The sequence below is a fragment of the Myxocyprinus asiaticus genome, chromosome 48, assembly GCF_019703515.2.
Source record: "Myxocyprinus asiaticus isolate MX2 ecotype Aquarium Trade chromosome 48, UBuf_Myxa_2, whole genome shotgun sequence".
Lineage (NCBI taxonomy): Eukaryota > Metazoa > Chordata > Actinopteri > Cypriniformes > Catostomidae > Myxocyprinus > Myxocyprinus asiaticus.
The window spans coordinates 25,441,152-25,467,096 of record NC_059391.1 but is presented as its reverse complement, the minus strand read 5'-3'; the positions used below and the strand labels follow the sequence as shown (position 1 = coordinate 25,467,096).

The window sequence follows — 25,945 nt, the reverse complement described above, 5'->3', positions numbered from 1 at the left end:
TTCTCCCTTGGTTCAGTTCATATAGGCATATATGAACACCGCAAATGCACTCGGATCCACACAAAAACAATCCTGGACAGGGAAGAAATCTGTAGGTCAGCTTGTCACTATAATTCATCATGAAAATGTGGATATAGACTTTTGGCGATTTTAGATATAGGTCGATCTTCACGATGGCTTCTCTTTTTCGGAAAGCAGCAGAATAGGCACAGGTAGGACGGCGTCAGCAATGTTTTGACAGATAAAACATGGCTTCACTCTTTCTGTGTGAATGTGTGTGTGCGGGCACGAGAGGGAGAGCTCCATGACTGTGAGAACAGATTTTTTACAGTTTTGGTCCATTTTAAAATGTAACCTTGTGAAAGTAAATCAGAACCATGAAGTAAATGCAACATTGTAACTATTTTAGCCCCTATTTCGGAAAAATTCAAGCAAGCTACGGGTCTAAAAATGGCCTTAATCACTCTATTGCAGTTGTTTATGCTCACGCTGTTCTCCTGTTATTTCGGCGAGCTCCACGTGATGGGGAATCAGAGAGAGAGAGTTGCGGTGAGTTGGTATGTTTGTCACCCCTCCATTTTGTGTCGGCAAGAGTCATACTGCCGACTGAAGAGAGCAAGATCTCAGCAAAACAGTCTACATGTGTGACACCCTTCACCAAAATCGAGTTGTTTGGAGTCTGCTAGTGTGGCACCGGCCTTACCGAGACAAAGGAGTTGGCATTTTATTTAAAATACATACAAATGTCATTTCCACCATGTTATTATATTAAACACAATACATAATTTGAAAAGTAGTTGAGATGAGACTGTAGTGAGAAAAAGAAAATGTAAAAAATGACAAATCTCCTGTTATGCATGTTCTGTACAAACCCTGTTGGACATTGTTAGAATGCAAATTTATAATATTAGTGAGAGTGTGTAAAATGTTTTAACAAAACTACTTACTAAAGTCATGGAGCTAAAAGTGCCCAAAGATTTTCATCCCGAGCTGAATGTAGGGAAATTAATATTATAGAACATAGAAAGAACATAGGCTCTCATGACTTGTGCTAGTAAGCAACAACCTAGAAACATTTTGGCAACCACCCAGAACTTCCTAGCATAGTGGTGGCGTGTGCATGAGCAAGGACGTCTTGGAACCACTCAGAACATCTTAGGAATCACATAACAATGCGCTGGCAACAACCTAGAGCACCTTAACAACTGCATAGCAACACACTTATAAAACTGACTCTGTGTTTTCTGTGTGTTTGTGTTATGTGTGAGCTGTTTGATTTAGTGATGTCTGACCGCTGCTGTTTAGTGGTTCGGTTCTCTGCTTGTGTTCCATCATTACAGCTATAAAACTAACCGTGGCATCTCTTAAAGGCTGCTGGGACATTAATATACAGCCAGTCTATGAGAACTGAGATCAGATTCCCAGCCCAGCTGTGCATCAAGCTTCCCGGTCACTCAATTAACTACAAATCAAACCGGACATCTAGCTGGGACACAAGAGCAGGCACACAATAGAGATTCTGATGAACACTGATGCAAACGCTTTAGTGCACATATCTACTCTTCCTCCAAATCAAATCTCTCCTAAAGGGTTCACACTATATGCAGACAGCATGCATTGTTCAAACAGTAGTAGCCTATGCTATAGTATCCATACTGCATACTGCAGAATTAGTAGGAGTAGTCCAAACATCCGAGAAAAAGACATCAAAACTCACCGCTACGATCCGTTTCATGGCCTCCAGCTTCAGGGAGTCTTTGTTACTGTCCAGCATCTCCTTCAGGTCATCATTTCTGAGGAAAAAGAAATAGAAAAACAGACATTTCATCAATCATTCCTGCTCTCTATCTTAAAGAAATCTAAGAAAGGTGTCCATTTAAAGACAAACCAAAAGAGGAACTCAAGCACTGGAAAGAATCATTCATAGAGACTCATCTTGGCTCTTGAAGAGCCTTGCAGATGCTCACGAGTTTAGAAGAATGAACCAGACTTCCATCAAAGGAGTCACACAAATATGTGAATGTGTGTAAAGAACATAGTGACAACCAGAAGATGAAGGGGAAAAACACCCTTAGAGCAAAACATGGTGTCTGCAAAACAGAAAAACAATGAGAGATCTTGTTTCTTTCTTAATGAGACCTCAATTGTTTCTGCTAGACATCAATGAGATTAAACTGAGAGCAAATCAAGATTTTGCTCAATTTCTAAAGTTTTAGAAAAGAGAGTTAAAGCCAAAACCCCTCTTTCTGAGTCTCTGAGACAGATATGCGTTGCTAAAGCAACCACATCCACACGCCAGCACATTAGCAACAGGCAGGTGATGTATCTCTTCTTAAGAGGAAGTCATGACAGAGAGGTGGTGACCTGATTTGTTGCCTTTCAAACTCTTTTCAACATTCTCTCTCTCTTCTCTCTTAGTCTTAGTCTCTCTGTCTTCTGGCTGTTGGGTTTTGATAGGCTGGGTGAATGTGGATGTCTAGAGATCAGCTACATTTATCTCTATCTGTTTCTCTTTTCATCTCTCTGTCCCTATTGATCACACAGGCCGGGCTAAAGTAAAGAGTTCGACATCTGTTCACACATATACACACACAAATACTTAAATAAACCAAATTAAAGGTATAGTTCACCCAAAAATGAAAATTCTCTCATCATTTACTCACCCTCATGATATCCCACTTTCTTTCTTCAACAGAACAAATTTGAAGAAAAATTGAAAAATATCTCAGCTCAGTAGGTCCTTAAAATGCAACTGGATGGTGATCATACTTTTGAAGCTCCAAAAATCACAGACAGTCAGCATAAACGTCATCGAAATGACTCGAGCAGTTAAATTAATGTCTTCAAAGCGATACGATCACTTTTGATGTGAAAAAGATCAATATTTAAGAAATGTTTAACTATAAATCATCGCTTCCGGTCAGCAGCAGTATGCATGTGAGACACACGAGAACTGACGCATGTGCGACACATCCAGAAGAGCAGCGCTATTTACAATTGAGTAGGAGGACCGCTGTACAGAAGCTTCGTTGGTTTTGGTTTAGATTTGTATTTGTATCTGTTTCTTTACTCACAATAGTGCGTTTGTGTGCTTATCCTGGATATCTCAACCAAGAGGAAAATGTGAGATTACGTCCGTAACATGCCAACGCGACATCACACAAGAGACCGTGTGAACTCGGTGCTCTCGTGAAGCTTACTGGAAGCGATGGATTATAGTTAAAAAGTACTTAAATATTGATCTTTTTCACACCAAAATCAATCGTATCTCTTTAGAAGTCATTAATTTAACCGCTAGAGTCGTATGGATGACGATTATGCTGACTGTCTATTCTTTTTGGAGCTTCAAAAGTCATTTCACCATCCACTTGCATTTTAAGGACCTTCTGAGCTGAGATATTTTTTTGTTTTTCTTAAATGTGTTGTGCTGAAGACAGTCATACACACCTGGGATATCACGAGGATGAGTAAATGATGAGAGAATTTTCATTTTTTGGTGAACTATCCCTTTAATGAACAAATCTAGCATCAAATGCCACTTACGTACATAGTCTGAACATATAGTTTTGGGTTTGTAAAAAAAGTCTGCTTCTATGCTGATGATTATGATTATACAGTTGTGCTCAAAGGTTTGCATAACCTGGTAGAAACTGTGAAATTTTGGCATTGATTTTGAAAATACGACTGATCATGCAAAAACACTGTCTTTTATTTAAGGATAGTGATCATATGAAGCTATTTATTATCACATAGTTGTTTGGCTCCTTTTTAAATAATAATGATAACAGAAATCACCCAAATGACCCTGATCAAAAGTTTACATACCCTTGAATGTTTGGCCTTGTTACAGACACACAAGGTGACACACACAGGTTTAAATGGCAATTAAAGTTTAATTTCCCACACCTGTGGCTTTTTAAATTGTAATAAGTGTCTGTGTATAAATAGTCAATGAGTTTGTTAGCTCAGTACTATTCAATCACTTATTAAGAAGTGGAAAATTCGGGGATCTCTTGATACCAAGACAAGGTCAGGTAGACCAAGAAAGATTTCAGCCACAACTGCCAGAAGAATTGTTTGGGATACAAAGAAAAACCCACAGGTAACCTCAAGAGAAATACAGGCTGCTCTGGAAAAAGACGGTGTGGTTGTTTCAAGGAGCACAATACGACGATACTTGAACAAAAATGAGCTGCATGGTCGAGTTGCCAGAAAGAAGCCTTTACTGCACCAATGCCACAAAAAAGCCCGGTTACAATATGCCCGACAACACCTTGACACACCTTTGGAGTGACGAGACCAAAATAGAGCTTTATGGTCACAACCATAAGCACTATGTTTGGAGAGAAATACCATCCCCACTGTGAAGTATGGTGGTTGCTCACTGATGGTTTGGGGGTGTGTGAGCTCTAAAGGCACAGGGAATCTTGTGAAAATTGATGGCAAGATGAATGCAGCATGTTATCAGAAAATACTGGCAGACAATTTGCATTCTTCTGCACGAAAGCTGCGCATGGGACACTCTTGGACTTTCCAGCATGACAATGACCCTAAGCACAAGGCCAAGTTGACCCTCCAGTGGTTACAGCAGAAAAAGGTGAAAGTTCTGGAGTGGCCATCACAGTCTCCTGACCTTAATATCATCGAGCCACTCTGGGGAGATCTCAAATGTGCGATTCATGCAAGACGATCAAAGACTTTGCGTGACCTAGAGGCATTTTGCCAAGATGAATGGGCAGCTATACCACCTGCAAGAATTTGGGGCCTCATAGACAACTATTACAAAAGACTGCACGCTGTCATTGATGCTAAAGGGGGCAATACACAGTATTAAGAACTAAGGGTATGCAGACTTTTGAACAGGGGTCATTTCATTTTTTTATTTGTTGCCATGTTTTGTTTTATGATTGTGCCATTCTGTTATAACCTACAGTTGAATATGAATCCCATTAGAAATAAAAGAAATGTGTTTTGCCTGCTCACTCATGTTTTCTTTAAAAATGGTACATACATTACCAATTCTCCAAGGGTATGCAAACTTTTGAGCACAACTGAAATATACATAAACAGCAGTAGATAGCAGTTGGGTTTAAAGAATCCCAAATCAGATTAAATCCTTCATTTATGTGTTTATTTTTTGATTCCTGGATTTAAAGACCCCATGCAATTAAAATTGGAGTTTTGTGGTCTATTAGCTTTGAGGTCATCAATTTGCTAGTGTACTCTTATAAGTTGATTAAAGAATCTTGAAGCAGATATATGCATAGTCTTTCTCTTTTGGGAAAAAAATCAATAAATCAATAAATCATCCTGCATTCATGAAATTTTTGTCCAATAAAATGCTCTCTAGAAGGAGAATGCCCTTCCCCCAATACCATCTGTCATCATCTTCAACAGTCTGATTTCAGAAGTAAAAATACCATTCCTTTTTTTTCCTAGACAAATTGATTTTTTAACAATAACTTTAAAGACAGACCTACTGTGAGCTCTGAGAAAGTTAAAGGGATAGTCACCCAAAATTGAAAATTCTCTCATCTCTCAAAAGGTAGTTATATTTTGGTTTGTTCTTACCCAAAACTGATTAGATCGCTTCAGAACAGTGGTTCCCAACCTTTTTTCCTTGAAGCCGCTCCTACTAACATATAAGAAAGTCCCCACCCCCCAAACTGGTAATTACAAGGGTATTATGCTATAAATGTGGTTTATGAGGACATTTTTAGTGTCCCCATAATTCATATCGCTTAAAAAAAACATACTAAATTATGTTTAATTGAACATGTGAAAATGCAGAAAGTTTTTGTGAGGGTTAGGTTTAGGGGATAGAATCTATAGTTCGTACAGTATAAAAATCATTATGTCTATGGAGAGTCCTCATAAGGATAGCCGCACCAACATGTGTGTGTGCGTTTGTTAATTATTAAATAAAACTGTTGTTAACCATTGCGCTTCATTCTACCGCAGTTATAAAAAAGAGGCTCTGGTTGGTAGGGCGACATTTCATTAAGTTTTCCTATTACAGTTACCAGGGTGTCGAGGTCTTTGGACAGTTTTATTTTATTTTTATGATGAGATTTTGCTCCTTTGTGTCATTTCGTTAGATGAGGAAGCTGACAAACTGTCTTACTGGTAACGTGCATTTTATGGATCTCTGAGAGCCTCAAAGCATTTGAGCTTCCGCGCTCCCCCCCTGTGAACTCTGCCGCCCCCGCGTGGACCCCAGGTTGGGAACCATTGCTTTAGAAGACATTGGTTAAAACACTGGAGTCCTATCGATTACTTTTATGATACCTTTATGTGATATTTGGACCTTCAGAGTTCTGGCCACCATTCACTTGCATTGTGAGGACCAACAGAGCTGAGATTTTCTTCTAAATATCTTCAATTATGTTCTGCAGAAGAAAAAAAGTCATACACATCTGGAATGGCATGAGAGAGAGTAAATGATGAGAGAATTTTCATTTTTGGGTGATCTATTCCTTTAATCAGTGGTATGTGCTTCTTTTGAAGCAATCAGTCTGCATTATTTCAACTCATGATCCTGAAGAGAAAGGTCCACCAATCAGAGAATCGCACAAAAAAACAAAGTGCACCAAAAGAGCTATGCAGTGATCGCCCACTCACATCATGCACTGTGAATGATGCAAGTCGAGTCGGTCTCCCCACACTCTCAAAATACTTATATATTTGTATATATCTGAATATTTTGTAATAAAATGGAAATATACTGTATATTCTATACTTATAATCAACAAATTTAAATCAATAAATATATATTTTTCCATAGTTTTTAATTTATGTCAATCTCAATGTTTCATGGAACCCTCATTGCACAGTCTTGTACATTTGTCTTTTTGTCTGATTTTCAAGTACTTTTTGCTTCAAATCAAAGTTTGTAATGTTGTGATTCGTATCGGAGCTGGTTGGTTTGGCTCATAGCTAAGAACTCTTTTATGAAGGATTTTATGAAATCCCTAATGGAAAAAATCAATGTGAAAAATACTTCTGGAAACAAGACGGCTGGAAAAGTGGGCGCTGTTGCACTCGAAGGAAAGTTGTAAATCACGGTTCATGGCTGTGACATATAATAGTAAAAGGTATTGGCTATTAAGAAAGGGACGAGCCATTCAATATATCACAATGGGTTTAGAATGACTGAGGCCAATATGACTGAGTCTGTCCTGATTGAAACCCCTCCTTTAATGCAGAGCATGTTCCACTCAAAGCTATGACACTAAACTATTATGAGCTGACAGAGATAACACAATTCACTAATTAAAAACGTTCCCCTAGTGGCGGTCACGGCGCTGTTGCTGGAATTAAACGACTATGATATCTCACAATACACCCAGGTCCTGCTCTAAGGTTTCCACAGCAACAAATACAGCAATAAAACAGGTGAATAGATTTGCTGCCAGCATCTCTCACCCTGCACAACTATCTATCGCTTTCTCTCGCAAATAAAGATTCCCTCTGTGACTTTCATTAGCCATGAGGTGCAGAGAAGGCCTGCAACTGCGGGGAGATTTACACCATATAAACACTGTTAGACTTTAGTATGATCAGCATGTGTGTGTGTGTGTGTGTGTGTGTGTGTGTGATGTAGATGCTTCAAAAGGATGATGACAGAATTTTCATTTATGGGTGAACCATCCCTTTAAGACAGTGTGTTCCTATGTGTGTGTAAGAAAGCGGGGGTGGTACTTCCTTCCATGCATCGGTGAATATGCCTCCTGCTCGGAATGACACTTGTGTATGTGTGTGTGAGTGTGCGTGACCCGTCATGATGGAGCAGTTGAGGCTTTGCTATGAGAATAAGGTAGTTGTGTGTGGCTGCAACCTGTCAGCTCTGGTTCCCTCACACACACACACACACGGGCACTGGGTCGTGATCACAGCAATGTAAGAGGATGAACGGGGGTGATTCAGCAGACATGTTGAAGCCAAAGCTATCAGCTCCAAATTGAAGGGAATGAAAATTCAGTCATCTTTTACTCACCCTCATGTTGTTCCAAACCTGTATGCAGTATGTTTTTTACACGGGAACACAAAAGTTCTTTGAAGAATATTTACGCAGCATTTAACCATAAAAAAGCACAATAAAAGTAGTCTTTATGACTCGTGACTCTTTCATCAGAAAGATGATGAAGCATTTTAAGCGTAAGGGTTAACGTTAGGGTAACCTCAACATGTATTCACTTTTCCTCTTGACAAATAGTGACTGAGCAACAGCCCTTGATTTACATACAGAAGCTTTTAACAAATTAATTCAGACTGTAAATCAGTTGCTGGGGATTGCAGTAACTCTGCGTGTTTACAGAAATGGTAAACTGAACAAACTGAACATACATCACTGAGTCAGTGACAGACATTTAAGCAGTAAATATATGAAGCCATTTTTGCAGCATAATGTAATGAAATTAAAGATGAAGTGTACAAAAGCTTTGCCACTAGTAGCACCAAATGTAATTGGCAAAAACAAACAGGTTTCCCAAAAACTCCTACCACTGTCATCCATGGATCGGACAAAAAGATAGCCCCGCCCCAAACTCACACCATTGGTTGAGCCAGAAGTTGCCATGCTGGGCTGCTCGACCCATCAGAGGAATGTTTTGGAAGCGACACTGAGCCATAAGCTGCGTCCAAATTTGCGTACTGTCAGAGTACGTACTCGAACGTTAAAAAGTACATTCTTTAGGTATGCAGGTGAGTAGTATGAATACATACCCGGACATACTTCATTCGGGAACATGGGCATTGTCCTGTGACCCGGGTATATGAGGTATTAACAACAACCGTGAAAATAATTTACTCTGGGTTTGTTAAACAAACGCAATTTAACCACAAGCAACAACTTTCTTATGTATTGCACTTACACCTGCCCGACTCACGGTTTTTCAAATTCAACGTTTTAAATGTGACATCTCCGCAGATCCCGTAGCCTTAAGGTTTAGTAAAGTGTCCAGCGGATGCTCACTTCAGAATCTCACCATTTGTGGTAGGTCATCCGGGTATTTCCTGCCGGACTTGAAGATTCGGACATACAACTCATTTGACATATTCCTTGAGCATACTGTATAGTGGGAAAGTAAGCCTATTCGGATACGGAGACAGTGTTTACACTTTATGGGAAGTCGACCTACCAATTGTGTGCAGTCAAACTTATAGTTATATCCAATTTTACAACTTCGTTGCCATGACGACGTAACACTGTAAACCCTGTAATGCTGCAAAAACGAGGTATTAAACAACTTTACAGCTCAAATAATACATGTGTTTCAACAGAAGAATTAATGTAAGTGTTTTTATAAAATTATAAGCTTCAAATTTCTCCCTTTAAACCCTCCAAATATTGGCCCCATTCACTTTCATTGTAAGTGTCACCTTTTCAAAATCACTTTCCTCTGGGATCACACACCGTGTGCATACTGCATACACACATTCATATAGTTATTCATCACTTTGTGTGTGTATATGTAAGTATTAGCGTACCGTAGGGGTTGGGTCTGAACACTGGTAAGCCCCTCCTCCAACATGGATCGTTCCTCAGTCCACTCCCCTGTTCCTCCTCCTCCCCCCATTCCTCCTGATCTCAGGTGTCTGAGTTCTTCGGGCTGGACGGCGCTGTACCAGTTTTGGGGATTGCTATCTGGGGTCAGCACTGGACTGAGAGCTTCCTCCTGGCTCTGAACGCTCCCCTGTACACTCTTCACAATGTTCACGGCATTAACCGGGAGCTGGAGCAACTTCTGCATGGTAGTCATCCTTATATGCATCTATCCAAGAACTTTAATGGACCTAATACATGCAGGGAAATCCCAAAGTTTCAGACACCACCATGCAACTGTTGTAGATCCCTGAAGCAGGTAAACACTCCTTTAAATGATCCTTTAGGTGTCAAACACACACAAACACCTGTAGAGTCTGTCTTAAGAGCAACAGCTGTCTGAAAAATCCCAAGTACAAGCATGTAAAAGCCAGTCTAGACTTCAGCTGTCATACAGATCTGTATTCAGAAATTGAATACAGATCTGGAGGCGTCAAGGTGCTTTGCGTCTTAATCATGAGGTGAAGGTTCTGTTCTCCTCTTGATCAGAAGGAACTGGCTGAGCACACACTTCTCTGATGGTTCAGCAAAACTAAACCCCACCCACCAGCAGCAAATCCCGCCCCTCTTGAAACACACTCTATCTCTCTCTCCTTTCCTTCACAGCAGCACTCTTTCCCAACTCTCAGGCACACGTTTTTCTTCCCTCATCCTCTTAACCATCGTATTTTCTGCAACAGTCGACTGCCTCTCCCTCTCTCAGATATGACTCAGCTAGAAATGCTGTTCTGAGGGAGTGCTTTTTGCAGGAAAACCCACAATTGATTTGGAAAAACAGACACACATAAAACACATACATATGCACAAACATTGTACTGTCCGTTAAATATGCTAAATGACAAACAAAAACCAGAAGCACAGATGTTCACTGCCATATCCACATATAGACATTCATGTTGTGTTCTTGAGGAATTGCCTATTTCTCTCGAGATAAATGCCACTGTTTCTATCTAGACTGATGATGTGTATCTGTGTCTGGTGCATTGAGTACAGCGCCATCCTGAGGCAGAGCTCCAACATTTTATACGGTTACATTTAGTAAATTCTTTTACACTGTGTTTGACTTGTTCTGTTCTAATGGGTTTTAAATTGATTCAGTCTGAATTAATTTGATTCAGTCTTTGTGATTCAGTTCGATTAAAGGAAAATTCCAGGTTCAATACAAGTTAAGTTCAATCGACAGCATTTGTGGCATAATGTTGATTACCACTAAATTAATTTCAACTTGGTTACAGTGAGACACTTACAATGGAAGTGAATGGGGGCCAATTTTTGGATGGTTTAAACGCAGAAATGTGAAGCTTATAATTTTATAAAAGCACTTATAATAATTCTTCTGTTAAAAATTGTGTATTATTTGAGCTGTAAATTTGTTTAAATCATCGTTTTGTGGGATTACAGGGTTTACGTGTTACATTGACATAGCAACGAAAAACTGGATATTACTTAACACAGAAAAGGTTAGCAAGCGATTTTATCACATTAAAATCATGTTAACACATATAATGTTACGTGTGTCTATACTTTTGAAACAATGAGTTTTTAGGGTTTACGGATTGGCCCCATTCACTTCCATTGTAAGTGCCTCACTGTCAGTTTATTGCTTTTTTTAAAGAAAAAGAGGCACAAGTTAAAATACATTTCTGTGGAAATCAACATTATGCCACAATTGCTGACAATTGAGCTTAACTTGTATTTAACCAGAAATATTCCTTTAAATTTTACTGAATTCATTCTTTCTGAACAGCCTATGTTGGGAATAGCATACTAGCACATTGATTTTATTATTTCTGCAGTATTTAGGTGTGGCGGGGTGAGCAAGAGACAGACACAGTAGGCGTCAGGCCTTGGCGAGGCATTTATTTCAAATAATAAACAACATAAAAGTAAAAATAGGGAATAATAATGTGCATGGGAAAAGTGACCAAAGTAAAGTGGGAAGTTATAAGAGGGTAAGGTCCAGGTTAAAGGGACATGGTCCTTCCTGGGTCAGGGGTGTGAAGGGCGGCGGCTTCCTCTGAGTGGCTTGGCTTCCTTGGATGGGCCCTTGGCGTGTGAGGGGACTGGCGGCCCGGCATCTAGGCCTGTCAGCCGCGACGGGTGCTTCAGTCCTTGGCGACACATCTAACTCGTGCCGAGGATTTCCGGTGACCGGGTCCGTCGACGCATCTAATTTGCACCGGAACACTACCCGCTCCATTCCTGGACCTGCGAGGATGCCAGTATGCATGCACAGCGGACTAGAGGCCGGTCTCTTGTTTTCAGCATTTAACCCTTGTGTGACAAACAAACAAAAAAGTTACTCGGAGGACCTTAGAGGACAAAAATGTCTGCGGCAAAAAACTGCCATAAAAATATTATATATTAATATTATTTTCCACTTTCACTGACTTAGATTTTTTACCCAACATCAGTCCTGATCATAACTACCAAATATTCATTCATTTTCAGGATTTTAACCCTTTAAATGCCAATTTGTTTACATAATGCCACTGTTGTTTTTCACACACACACACACACACACACACAAACACATTTCTCAATACACACAAAAAACACACTCTGACATCCATACCAACACACACACACAATTTTAGCTGCATCATTTATTCAATTGGCCTGCAGTGCTCTATAATACAGCAAACAGAAAATAGGAAAAAAGCATGTATATGCTCCACAGGCTAAACATGTGAAAAATGGCGCCATCTGGTGGAAAATATTAAAAAATTACAATTTTGAAGCCAGAGCTCCAGAATGAAAGCATAATATCATAGAATTCGTGATTTTATGCTTTAATGGTACTGGGATCAAATATTGCAGTTTTATTGGGTTTCAATGGGGACATTTTTGTCCTGAAGGTCCTGAGTGTAACTATTTTGTGTACACAGTGTATTATAGATGTATTATAGGAACTGAGGTTGAAATATCAAAATTTTCCCAAATATACACACCTTTGGCTAAATTTATGCAAAATTTATGGCATTAACAGCCAAAATGACCGAAAAGACAAAAATGTCCCTAAGGTCGCACAAGGGTTAATCAGCAATGATGAGGCTGTATTAACATCAGGTGCACCTCATCACCTGCTGCTGAACAGGGATAGTCACTGTGCCCCTCCTGTCACCTGCCCACTTCAGTTGTGGGCCTGGCTGAAGAACGGCCCTCTGAAGAGGCGGGGTGACAATGATCCAAGGGAGATGCATGTCATTCGGTCACAATAGGCTAGTATGCATTGTGCATATTTTGCACATTTTCTGTATGCATGGAGTACCCAGATGACCCACTGTACTACATTTTCTAAAATGTGCAGTATGCAACATAGCACACTTCATGGAGAATTTTATAGTGTGCTCAACTTGACCTTTCATTTCTGCTGTGATGAATTAAGTCATATCAATCAAGTTATTGAGATCTATGTCTTTAGTTGATCAGATTGCCAAAGGTAAAGACATTCTTTTGCAAAATCAGCTTTAAAAAAAAAATCTAAATAACTGTTTTTATATCCAACATTAAAATTGGATGCCACTCACTGAATTAAACATGCACATAATGAGATAAAGACAATAACACACTACTGTTTGAAATGTTTATCGTCGCATAATGCGTATTGTTTCACATATAATACTTTTTGTAATGCTAGTCACATACTATTTATTTGTGTGTACTGTGCAGTATTTAGCTAGCAAGCAGCAAGTTAGTATTGCATTCTGAACATAATGTAACCTTTTAAGTTGCTCTGATGGGTTTTGAAACTGAATGGAACTGAATTAAATTGAATAAAACTAAATTAAACTGTATCAAAACAAATCACTCTGCTTCAGTTTGATTTAGTCTGATCAAAGTGAATGAAATCAAACTAAATCAAAGTGAACAAAACTGAATCTAATTGGATCAAATCAAATCGGTCTGATTCCGTTTAGTTTAGTCTGATTCATTTCAATTCATTCTGATTCATTTCACTTAATCTAAAACAGTTTGATTAAATCTGAATCATTCTGCTTCAATTTGCACTGAATCTTATTTTTATTGTCTGAGCCCTGAATAACTCTGGAGGAACGAGCAGCTTCACAGACAGATGCAGAATTCACACCACGGTGATAAATGCCACTGACCTCTAAAGAGACATTCCTGTGTGTCTCAAAATCTCTCTAAACAGATCTCCCGTAATGTCATGAATATTTAAATGTAATACTCTGTGGATCACAATCTCTGCTTCTCTGTTAATTCAGCTGTTAACAGAGCAGAGATGGAGAACTATACAATAGCAGATTAGTGAGGCATGTTGCCAAGGCAACAGCATGTGAGAATGGTCTGTCGTCACGTTTACTGTGGAACCAGTAAAACTGCTATTGCTATTACACACATACACACAAACACATTAATTCAAAACAAATCAGTCAGTGTCAGCAGAGAAATATCAGCGCAAATCAGAAAGTGATGATTATACGGAGAGAAAAATATTTATTTCAGCCTCTGTGTCACATTTACACCTTATTCACTATAAACATCCATTGGTCATTTTGTATCAGGTCTTTGGCTTTTTTTTTTTTTTTTACTGGTGAAAATAAACAAATGATTTTGAAAGCCAATAAGGGGCTCAGAATATAATGATTCGTATGATTTTAGAACAAAACTACAGGTAAAAAGATCTGTTATTGATAACAGTTAACTTCAGCGCACTTCGTTGCATTATATGCCAACGACATGAGTCCAGAAATTGAAGAAAAAAAAAAAATGTTTTGTTTTTGTTTTTCTAAATTTGAGTGCCTGTAACTCCAGAAGTATTAAATATATTTTAATATCCTTTTAAATTCTGGTTCTGAACAAACTTTCCTGTTGTATCTTCATTTATAAGGTCCTATATGGTTAAATCCCAGAGATTTGGTGCTCTCAATGTGGCTTTAACATAATTTTCAATGGTTGAAAACCACATGCGTGTCCCATGGTATGAAGCTAGTTTTTCTTGTCAAACAAAACCAAGGTCTAAGGTAAAAATAATGATGAAACTATGAATGTACTGTACCTTTAATTATCCACATAAAAACAATAATGTCAAATTCTAAAAGTATTAACAAATAAAAAATTCAGTAGGGGAACTTTCTGAAATTTGGTTGATTTGACCTAATTAAATAATAATAAAAAATGAATAATTCTTATTGGATGATATGACATTTGCAATGCACTGAATTTTCATAATGTGACATATTTCAAGGGATGTCCCGATGCCACTTTTTGAGAACGAGTACGTGTACAGATACTTCCATTTCGGTACTCGCCGATACCGACACCTGTATTTTGTTTGATTTTTTCTGAATTGAATACATTATTAACAGTTTATTTCAATTTTATCATCAAAATTATAAAATGAATTAAATAAATGAATTCATTCAAACTTTAATCAGATGAAAATAAAACAATTACTTCTCAACATAATATTGTATTATTCTTATCAAATGAAGTACTTTTATACAAAACTTCACAGCACAATCAAAATACAACATATGAGTTACATTGGTCAAATAAAGTGCTGCATAACAGAGCATCACAGATGTGAGATATTGCTTAAATATAATACAATTACTTTTATTACAATTATTATTATTATTCATAGTAGTAGTAGTAGTAGTAGTACAGTGAATATTACATAACTATACAGCAGTGATATATTTCTGTCGTACTTTTTTCCATTTAAATTAAGCTTTTATTTTGGCGTGAAGCCCTTTCCGTTTCTGTGTGATTTTTTTACGGTAGCTTCTCACTTCAGGAAAAGCAGGTCACTACTTGACCCACCACTGACCCAATGCGATTATTAAACTGCAAAGGCTGCTATTTAATTAAATAAATATGTAATCTATATGTGCCTCATGCTACAAAGTGTATTAGCGCTCTGCTCACTGTCATCTGCTACAAACAGAGCGCGTGATGCTTATGTTGGTGTTTTCCGTTTATGAGTCAAGGAGCTCTAAATGGTATGAGCAGCACAACACTGGCTCCGCACATTCACTTTGACGCACATATGCAAATGACTGTATATATATATATATATCTCTCATTAAATCGCAGCCTTTGCATTTTAATAATCACACTTGGCCATAACGGGATTTTAATTTGTTCGATGAGTGTTTACGGAATGACATTAGTATTGGTTTTTGGTTTCGGAGCACTTTTATGAGCACGAGTGCAAATGCATGAGCACGGTGTCAGAACTGATTCTGATACCAGGATCGGTATCAGGACATATGGTGCTTTTCAAAAGAGGGGAAGCACTGATGTTGGTCAAAAAAAGTGTACTCACTTCATTTTAATTTTTAATAATATTATTATCATTTATTTTATTATTCTCGGTTGTTTTTCTTTTATTTTTTTTTGCTATCTATCGGTGGCGATTGCTTTAACAACTCTGCACAGCGTTTGAGTTTTAATTCGAAATGCTGTCACTCACATCACGTACATCACCATTTCAATGGTCATTTGTAAAGTGGTTCAGCCCGTTTGAGAGCTCGACCAATCATCATATAGAGAAGCCGGTCTTTCATAAATAATGTAGGGCAAGACTTGGCTTAATGTATTGAGATCTGATTGGGTGAAAAAATTTTAGGCCATGATATTATTTTTTCTCCGCCCACATGGAATTGCACAATTGAGTGGGACATTTTTAAAGTAAACAGGGTCAGTTTTGATTTAATCTTGCCTTTAAACGTTTGAACACAAATAAAATGAGAGCTAATATTGCAAACTAATAAATGGTATGGTTTTCTATTCTATCACCTAAGACAGTCTTAGTCACCATTTACTTTCATTGCATCTTTTTTTACAATCAATGAAAGTGAATGGTGACTGAGATGGAAATCTTTGCCTAACTTTTCCTTTTGAGATCTATGGAAGAAAGAAAGTCATAAAGGTGAGTGAGTGAGGGCGAACTATCCCTTTAAAGGATAGTTCACCCAAAAATGAAAATTCTCTCATTATTTACTCACCCTCATGATATCCCAGGTGTGTACGACTTTCTTTCTTCACCAGAACACATTTGAAGAAAAAAAGAAAAATATCTCATCTCAGTAGGTCCTTAAAATTCAATTGGATGGAGATTTCTCTTTTGAAGTCAGCATAAACGTCATCGACACGACTCCAGCGGTTAATGTCTTCTAAAGCGATACGATAACTTTTGGTGCGAAAAAAGATCAATATTTAAGTACTTATTAACTATAATCAAACGCTTCCGGTAAGCTTCACGAGAGGGTGGAGTCCAAGCGGTCTCTTGTGTGATGTATTCGCGTTGCCATGATACACACTAGGGGTGTATCGATGCATTGATCCAGTGACCAACGATCCAATTTTATCAATACAACGCATAAATATCGATATAGACATTTTTTTAAGATGTACCTTTAGTTTAATACTCTCATGTCAGCAGGGGGCCTGGGTAGTCAAGCGAGTATTGATGCTGACTACCACCCCTGGAGTCACGAGTTCGAATCCAGGGCATGCTGAGTGACTCCAGCCAGGTCTCCTAAGCAACCAAATTGGCCCGGTTGCTAGGGAGGGTAGAGTCACATGGGCTAACCTCCTCGTGGTCACTATAATGTGTGGTTCTCGCTCTCTGTGGGGTGTGTGGTGATTTGTGCGTGGACGCCGCGGAGAACAGCGTGGGCCTCCACATGCGCTACGTCTCCACGGTAACGTGCTCAACAAGCCACGTGATAAGATGCGTAGATTGATGGTCTCAGACGTGGAGGCAACTGAGATTTGTCCTCCACCACCCAGATTGAGGTTTCATTTGAGGGCAAAATTTTTTTTATTGATTGTGTAAAATAGGCACATAATATCAAAATATAGATTGCAGGCCCCTGAACCAAATCGTATGGTGGCAGACTTATCAATACAGATCTGAACCAAAACCAACAAAGCTTCTATACAGCGCTGTTCCTTCTCACTTGTAAACAGTGCTGCTCTTCCGGCTGTGATGCACATGCATCAGTTCTTGTGTTTCAAATGCCAATGCGATAACGTCACATGTGCATACCGCTGCAGAACGGAAGCATGATTTAGAGTTTAAAAAAGTACTTAAATATAGATCTTTTCACACCAAAAGCGATCGTGTTGCTTTAGAAGACATTAATTTAACAGCTGATGTTGTATGGATGACACTAATGCTGACTGTCTGTGATTTTTGGAGCTTGTATTTTAAGGACCTACTAAGCTAAGATATTTTCTTAATTTTCTTCAAATGCGTTCTGGTGAAGAAAGAAAGTCATACACACCTGGGATATTATGAGGGTGAGTAAATAATGAGAGAATTAACTATCCCTTTAATTACATTAAAAGTGTACAAAAGATGTGTTTGTGTCTGTCTGGCTCCCTCTTCTGTCTGAGAGAGAAATTACTTCATGACCAAACTACTGTGATGGAAATTTCTGGGCCAAGTGTGTAAGAGAAGTGAATTTTTATGAGAACAAACTGCGATTAAGTAATGATGTCTGTAAAATCATACTCAGCTGTGAATTGAGGAAAATGGACCAGTTAAGACTGGTTATTGTGACTGTTTTGGTATACTGACATTTTAATGTTTGTGACGAATCCAGACAGGGACCATCAACTTAAGTTATCTGCTTAAAACAGGGACTTTTAGCTTAGCAATAAGATGAAGTAAACAAGTACTCTGGGCTGCTGTAGTCATACATTTAATGTATAAAAGCTTTTGTTCAACTTTGTTGAGCTGAGAGTCTTCCAACTGCGTCTGATTGGGAACTTCTGGCCGAAATCAATAAACAAAGAAATTGGGTAAACTGGAGTCTGTCTGGGTTTCGCTGCAGCACAAAGAGCAGAATATACAAGACTGTCATATTAGATCATAGAGTGAGTATTTTGTTGCTCAGGGAGGATAATACGGGATCTCGAATCTGAGCCAGTTTATCCAAGATGGGACGACGTCAACCTCTCAGTTAGAGTCCGAGTTGTATTCTCCCGGTTCAAATCCGGGTAAGAGGTAACCTTCTGGTTCGAGTCCAGCTCATGAGGTATCTGGATCAGTACATGACACTACAGTACATGTATGATTTGTTTTGGACACTGTTTTTACTGGTAAACACACATGTGTCATGTTGCCAGAGCACCAAAGTAAATAAATAAATAAATATATAAAAAAACACAAGAGCACTGGAAAATTAAAAATAGATGAAAACCATTTCAAAGGTTCACTGAGGTACAGTAAATCACATGACCTCAGCAGAGACAGCTCAACCAGAGACTTTATATTTTCCACACATTGATCTGAAACAGCTGCTTCTAAATACAGACACACAATAAGAGTGAAAGAGGCTGGGAACACTATTAATAAACTAAATGCTCCAGCTGGAGATGAAGACAGCTGGTATTCATGTTTTATCTACTTTAACTAGAGGTCAACCTATAGTGGATTTTGCCGATACCGATAACTGCGGTGGTGGAAAAGGCAGATAGCCGATAAATCAGCCCGTAATAAAGAAATACATAAATAAAAAGATTTATTGAATGATAACAAAAAATCTTAGTATTTCTGTCATTTAAAGGGCAAAGAGTGAGGCTAAAAAATGAACATAATCCCAGATGTGTATGACTTTCTTTCTTCTGCAGAACACAAACAAAGATTTTTAGAAGAATATCTCAGCTCCGTAGGTCCATACAATGCAAGTGAATGGTGATCAGGCCTTTGTAGCCCCAAACATCACATAAAGTAAACATAAAAGCAATCCATATCTTCAGAAGCGATATAATAGGTGTGGGTGAGAAAAAGATCAAATTTTAAGTCCTTTTTTTCCTCTAAATCTCCACTTTCACTTTCATATTTGGGTGAACTATCCCTTTAATGCATTGGGTATTATGAACAAACAATTAACAATAATTTACAGCATTTATTAATCTTTGCTGATGTTAGTTGATAAAAAATACAATTGTTCATTGTTAGTTCATGTTAGTTCATAGTGCATTAACTAATGTTAACAAATGCAACTTTTGATTTTAAAAATGTATTAGTATATGTTGAAATTAACATTAATTAATATAAAAATGCTGTAAAAGTATTGTTCATTGTTAGTTCATGTTAACTAATATAGTTATCTATTGTTAACAAATAGAACCTTATTGTAAAGTGTTACCATTTTGTAAATGGTAAATATAGCCTATTTCACCAGATGAGGTTTATTGATGAGGAGTAACAAAAATGAGGAATTAAAAAAAAAAAAACTATCGGCAACTGTTGGCATAGATTTTTGCTGATAACCGAAAAGCAACTATCTGTGCCGATTAATCGGTAAAACCATTATATCGGTCTACCTCTAGCTTTAACTGTGATTGCTTACACTGTAAAAAAAAAAAAAAAGAAAAAAAAGAAAGAAAAACTGGCAGCTGTGGTTGCCAGAATAATTATGTAAAAAATATAGCAAAAACTTTACAGAACAACCTGTACATTTTACAGTTTAAAACTGTTGTAACATGACCACGCTGGCACTGTAAAAGAATAAAAAAATAAATAAAATCTGTTAAATTTACAGTACAAAAAAAACTTCATAAACTTGATATTAACCTTCTGAAACTGTAAAAATTTGCTTTTTACTTTATAAGGTATTGTTAATCACCATAAAAATTACAGAAGTCCACCAATAGTGGCTCTTCCAGAAGCAATGACCAATAAACATGTGGAGACAGTGCTCAGTGTCACTCACACAAACACTAAACACCATGAGGGTAACACATGTGAAATTTAAATAATGCAGTAAACATTAACTAAACTATATTCATTATAAAACTGAACACCCCAATGTACATAACTGATATTAAAAATAAGAAGAAACATAACTATTCCCATAAAATATAATGAAATATGATGGGTCATGTAGGGAATTGTGGGAACGCCCGATTATTGTTTTTTACTGTAATTTCAACAATAATTTACTGTAAAAAGTACATGTACTCTCTTGTTAAACAATGTACATTTTTACCATTAATTATACAGGAAAATCATACTTTTTATTATCATTAACATTTTATTGTAAAAACTACTGTATTGTCTTTTAAAATGTATTACAGTTTTGTACTGTATAATTTACAGTTAATACTCATTAATCAATTAAATTTTTTTCTGTAGCATTTTTACAGTCTTTTACCATTAAAATTACAGACATTTGTTACAGTGTATCTATCAAATACCACACGTACCACCAGCAAACATAAAACTGTATGTTATTACCACCTGATACCATCACAATACCATGACACTGACACTGACAGAGCAGGCTATTTCTGAAAGGTAGCAAAATTGTGAAAAACTCAGTATACTCTGTAAAAAGTCGGTATACTCAAGAAAGTGTAAACAATGCTTCCCAAAGTCACCAGAATTGGTGCTGTATTTGCAATAGATTATCTCAAATACAACCATAGCAACATAAAAACAGTGGGCACAATAGACAAAACACACTGAGCACAGAAAACATCATGTAGGCCTTTTATATGATCTGTATGGGACCTGAGCGCTGTCCACCGAGCGGTGCTGAAACCGAACACACACTCATTTCACCACACCAAACACAAACTTACCCACACTTCTGAACTTAAACATCTCTCTAAATCAATCTGAGCTTATCACAACACCAAAATCATCTTCAAGATTACTCTCGGATCAAATCTGAACGCGTCTGCTCGGGATCAGGTAAGGACGGATGTGTGTGTTTGTGTGTGTGTGTGTGTGTGTGTGTGTGTGTGTGTGTGTGTGTGTGAATAAGTGTGTATTACTGACACACACTTCCCCTCAGGACAAAATCACACTAACACACACATCGCGTCACACAAGCGTGTTTCATATCACGCTAATTGTGTTTATTATCTCTTTTGTTTATACCAAGATTAATCCGTTCACGCGCATGCGCACGTTTTCCCCCAGTCTGAGATTGTCTGACGGTTATTTTGCTCCCGGTGTTGAGCGTTTACCTCACAGTAAAAACATTGTGTCTCACCTCTTATAGTCGGAGGAGAAGATGCCGCCGCTAGCCGGGTCGTGGCCGTACTCGGGCTCGCTGGATGAGCCTCCTTTTTCATCGCTGAACGCGGAGCTCGCCGACATCTCTGCAGCTGCTGCTGTGAACTGATTCAGCGCTCGGAGCCGCGGAAACCGAATCACGTGACCCGCAACGAGGAGAGGGTTTCTGACGCGCACATGCGTGGACGAGCAACGCACGCAACAATTGTCTCTCTTCATATCTGTTCAAGTTGCAGTGAAAACAAATTTATTTTATTTTATTTTATTTATTCCATACTGTTTGATTAAATCATAAAAAGTGGTACGATAATATAAGGTTTTAAAAAGATTGTTTTAAAAGTATCGAAATTAACATCAAGTTGACACCCTCACAAACTCACTGAGTAATGGCTAAACTTCAGCTCTGTATTTGCATTCTGTAAGGGTTTGGGCAAATATCTCTCAGAATAAAAATTGGTATCTGACATATGTAGTAATACTCTTGATATTATGTTTTACTATAACAACAAAAACTCACAGATTCAATATATTGTCAATTTGTTTAGCATTTTTGGAGCATTTTTCATTCGTATGTGTACATTCTTAGGTAAGAATCCGTCCTGACCTATTTTGTTGATTTTTAATTCATGTGTTGCATCTTTATTGGCCATATCAACAAAAAAAATTTAAAAAATGTCAAAGAATACTGTTAGTTTATAACCTCTTATAATTGTTTCCCTCTGGCTGTTGTATTTTATTTGTTACATTGTTCTTTTTCTTTTTACAGCTGGCAACTTCTGTTAGTATGCAGATTATTATTTGCATTAATACTTTAAAAAAAAAAAAAAGTATATGTACTGCGCATGCGCATTCGTCTAGTTATTACTAATGGAAAAAAAAATTATTTTATTGTCAATGAGTAACTAATAAAGTTAGATTTAATACACTTAACGTGTCTGAACTTGACCACAGAATCATGCAGAAAGTCTAAATATGCAACCTTTACAGAAATACTTCCTTATATTACAACACAAGCATATTCAGGTTTTAAACGTTAAAGGTAATGCATAACTGGAATGACTCAGGTATCCAAAAACACATAAGACAGAAAAAAAAAAAAATTGTCAAAAAGTATGATTTAATGTTGAATCACTCTGAACCAAAATGTAACAAAATACATTTCAATTTTACTATGTCGTGATTTTTATTTTGCAAAACAAAATGTTTGCTTTCTAACCACCAGATGGCGCCAGAGCTCTATCACTAGTTAGAGCTGCGCCTTCTAGAGAAGGAATGAGCTCTTCACTTTAACCAGAGACTTCTTAGCATTGAGGCGGAACACTATATTATAAAAGAGATTATTTAACAGAGACGGGCCACTTCTATTAAAATGAATGGGAGAAATTGGAACGCTCAATCAATGATGAAGATGAAGATGCTCTAACGAATGTTGAAAGGAAGTTCTGCCTTACAGGTAAAAGAGCCAATCACCTTTTAGATACAGACATTGCCTGTCAATCAACTCAAGAAAGCGCATGCGCATTAGCTATACCAGCCGGGAAAATTGCGTTTTTTTTAGCGTAATATGAGGTAAAGAAGCGCAATTTATAATACCAGTGTTGTCAGATTTTACTGCTGATTTAAAATATGCTCTTTGATCGTAATCTTCACCGACCGTTTTTGAGATTTCGGTGTTCTCCCATTCAAGTAAATAGGAACTGCACTGGCATGACTGGAAATAACCCCGAGAGCGTTCCAAAGATGACCGACAGTGGACTGACTTCCAAGAGACACTTTGGTTGATCTCCCTGAAAAGTGTAAACACAGTGGCTTTGTTTGTTTAAACGGCCCGGCCATCTTGACACAGCAACGCTAGCACAACCATCAACCAATGGCATGCGTTTGGGGCAGGGATATTTGTTTGTTGGTTTGTTTTTTCTACCAATGGCAGATGGAGGGTGTTTTCGCATATCAGTTTGCAAACGTTTATTTTTGACATTCCATTTGGTGATGGAAATTACACACTACTGAATATGTATAATATAATAAAAAATGTGTAATTCTGGGGGCCTGGAGTCGGGAGTTCAAATCCAGGGCAGCTGAGTGACTCCAGCCAGGTCTCCTAAGCAACCAAATTGGCCCGGTTGCTAGGGGGGGTAGAGTCACATGGGGTAACCTTCTGTGGTCACTATAATGTAGTTCTCGCTCTCGGTGGGGTGCGTGGTGAGTTGTGCGTGGATGCCGTGGAGAATAGCGTGAAGCCTCCTCACACACTATGTCTCCGCAATAACGTGCTCAACAAGTCACGTGATAAGATGCACAGACTGACTGTCTCAGATGCGGAGGCATCTGAGATTCGTCCTCTGCCACTCGGATTGAGGCGAGTCACTACGCCACCATGAGGACTTAGAGCACATTGGGAATTGGGCATACCAAATTGGGGAGAAAAAAAATATATATATATAATGCTGAGGTTTACTGAATAATAATAATAAAAAAAAAACTTTTACTTGTCTAAACACTTTTATCTTAAAACTTAATCTAACGTATTGACTTATGACATACACCCAAGCATCTTTCACTTCTTGTCCAAGCTTTTATCAGACAGTAGTGAGCGGGAACACTTGAGATCTTTTCTTGGATTCAGGAAATTCCTCAGAAGTGGGAGTTGGACAAATATCGTTTTGCTGTTCTGTGTCAACAGCATGTGGCTGTACTTTAGAGTGATCAGACGTCCTAGTTTTCCAGGTTTTTGGTGGCCTCTCCCCAACTGGAGCTGTCCCCGGAAACTTCCCATAGCGTTCAAGATAGCATGCAAGAAAGCCCAAGCAGCAAAGCCTACCTTGTGCTGTTTATTTTGACCAACAGGGGGGGCTGCTCGCTATAGCAGCTTCAATTCATTCGTCTGCATTTATTGATTAATTGGTTGGGCCAGTTTTGCCATTAGGAACTGGACCAGGCAGTTGAAGAGAATTATGACCATTGTTATAAGCTTCAAAGTAAGGCACATAGTAGCTATTTATGTTATAAAATTATATTATGTATTTTATAACAGGTTCTGAATTTTATTGCACAGTGTAAAACATTCCTGAAAGTTTGGCCTTCATAATGCGGGAATTCCCGCACAAACTATAGCATGTTGGTGAAAAGTAGTCAAATGAATCCCCGCAGATGAACAAATAAATTCAATTTTATCTTTAAACAGTGTGTGTTGTGTATGTCAGCGCTATCGGCCCACCACCCCCTCTCGCACTAGTAATATTTACACACTAAAGGAAGCACCTTCTCACATATATACTCATTGCTGTATTAACATATGCCAGAAATAAATGTAAAATAACAATATGACATTAATAACATGAAAAATAAAAATGTATAGTGAAATACCTGCAAAGAAATGTACAGTCAGTACATTACAGCATAGATTACACTGCGCCTTGCAGGGAAACGAGTGAGTGAAAAGGAGCACCATAATACATAAGATTTGATCAAAATAAAAGGCGGTAAAAAACAGGTCCATACAAGATACACAAACAGTTAGGTAAAATAGCATTATAATAATTAGCATTATACAATATTGAATATTTTTGTGCCATATAAAATATTTTTTAGATGCTAAATGTTTACATTCTTCACTGTATTCCATGAAATGATGCCCAAAGGCCAGGACCCCTGTGCTGTGGAGTCAGCTGTAATAGTTCCTCATCGTTTATACATGTTTTAGTTCACCTTTATGCCACAATCTGTCATATGTACAGCATCGAAAAGAAACTCATTGAATTGAAACAGAAGAGCACTAAAAATGATCAACATTACCTCCATGTTTGAATTTCACCACAACATAGGCTACAGTCTTCAATAGAGCATGATATACCACACTGTAAAAGAAAAAATAATATTTCCATGATTTAACTTTATATTTTTGCCAGACCAAATTTCAGATAACAATCTGTTTTTGAGTAAACTAATGGGACAATAGCAATGCACTAATATAAATGTAAAATAGTTAATTCCACTAATTGTTAGTTTACTAGACCTTTTTATTCAAATTATTTTCTCACTTCAAATGAACTCAAACTTCAAGTAACTTAGTTTCCTTTAAGTATAACCAAAATAACTTCTTACAATGCATAGTTCAGCACATTACAACATTCACCATGGTCAAAATACTGGTGTTGTCCCTTTTTTTTTTTTTTTTTTTTTTTTTTTTAAAGTAACATGAAATTTCAATGACCTATTAAACACTGAACTTGAAATGTCCCCATTCATCATTTCAGAAATCTGGTCACCTTACTGTACTTTCATGTCATATCTGGGTTCATACGGCTACTAATGCACAATTATCCATTCTT

At 37.7% G+C, this 25,945-nt stretch overlaps 1 protein-coding gene across 5 annotated transcripts in view; it reads right to left on the bottom strand.

Moving 5' to 3' along the window:
- The window catches only part of LOC127437146 (AP-3 complex subunit beta-2-like), a 60,392-nt gene extending 38,473 nt beyond the window's left edge, over window positions 1-21,919 (bottom strand). Inside the window, exons 1-3 of one of the 5 annotated variants that reach the window (XM_051691851.1) lie at window positions 21,592-21,694; window positions 9,490-9,795; window positions 1,718-1,793 (exon numbers count right to left, since the gene is read on the bottom strand). In XM_051691851.1, the coding sequence (XP_051547811.1) occupies window positions 1,718-1,793; window positions 9,490-9,773 (360 nt within the window). In that variant the 5' untranslated portion in view covers window positions 9,774-9,795; window positions 21,592-21,694. Of the gene's footprint in view, window positions 1-1,717; window positions 1,794-9,489; window positions 10,085-21,591 lie in introns of those variants that run through there. The other 4 variants (XM_051691853.1, XM_051691854.1, XM_051691855.1 and 1 more) reach the window with 4 other exon arrangements.
- Window positions 21,920-25,945: the final 4,026 nt, after the last annotated feature.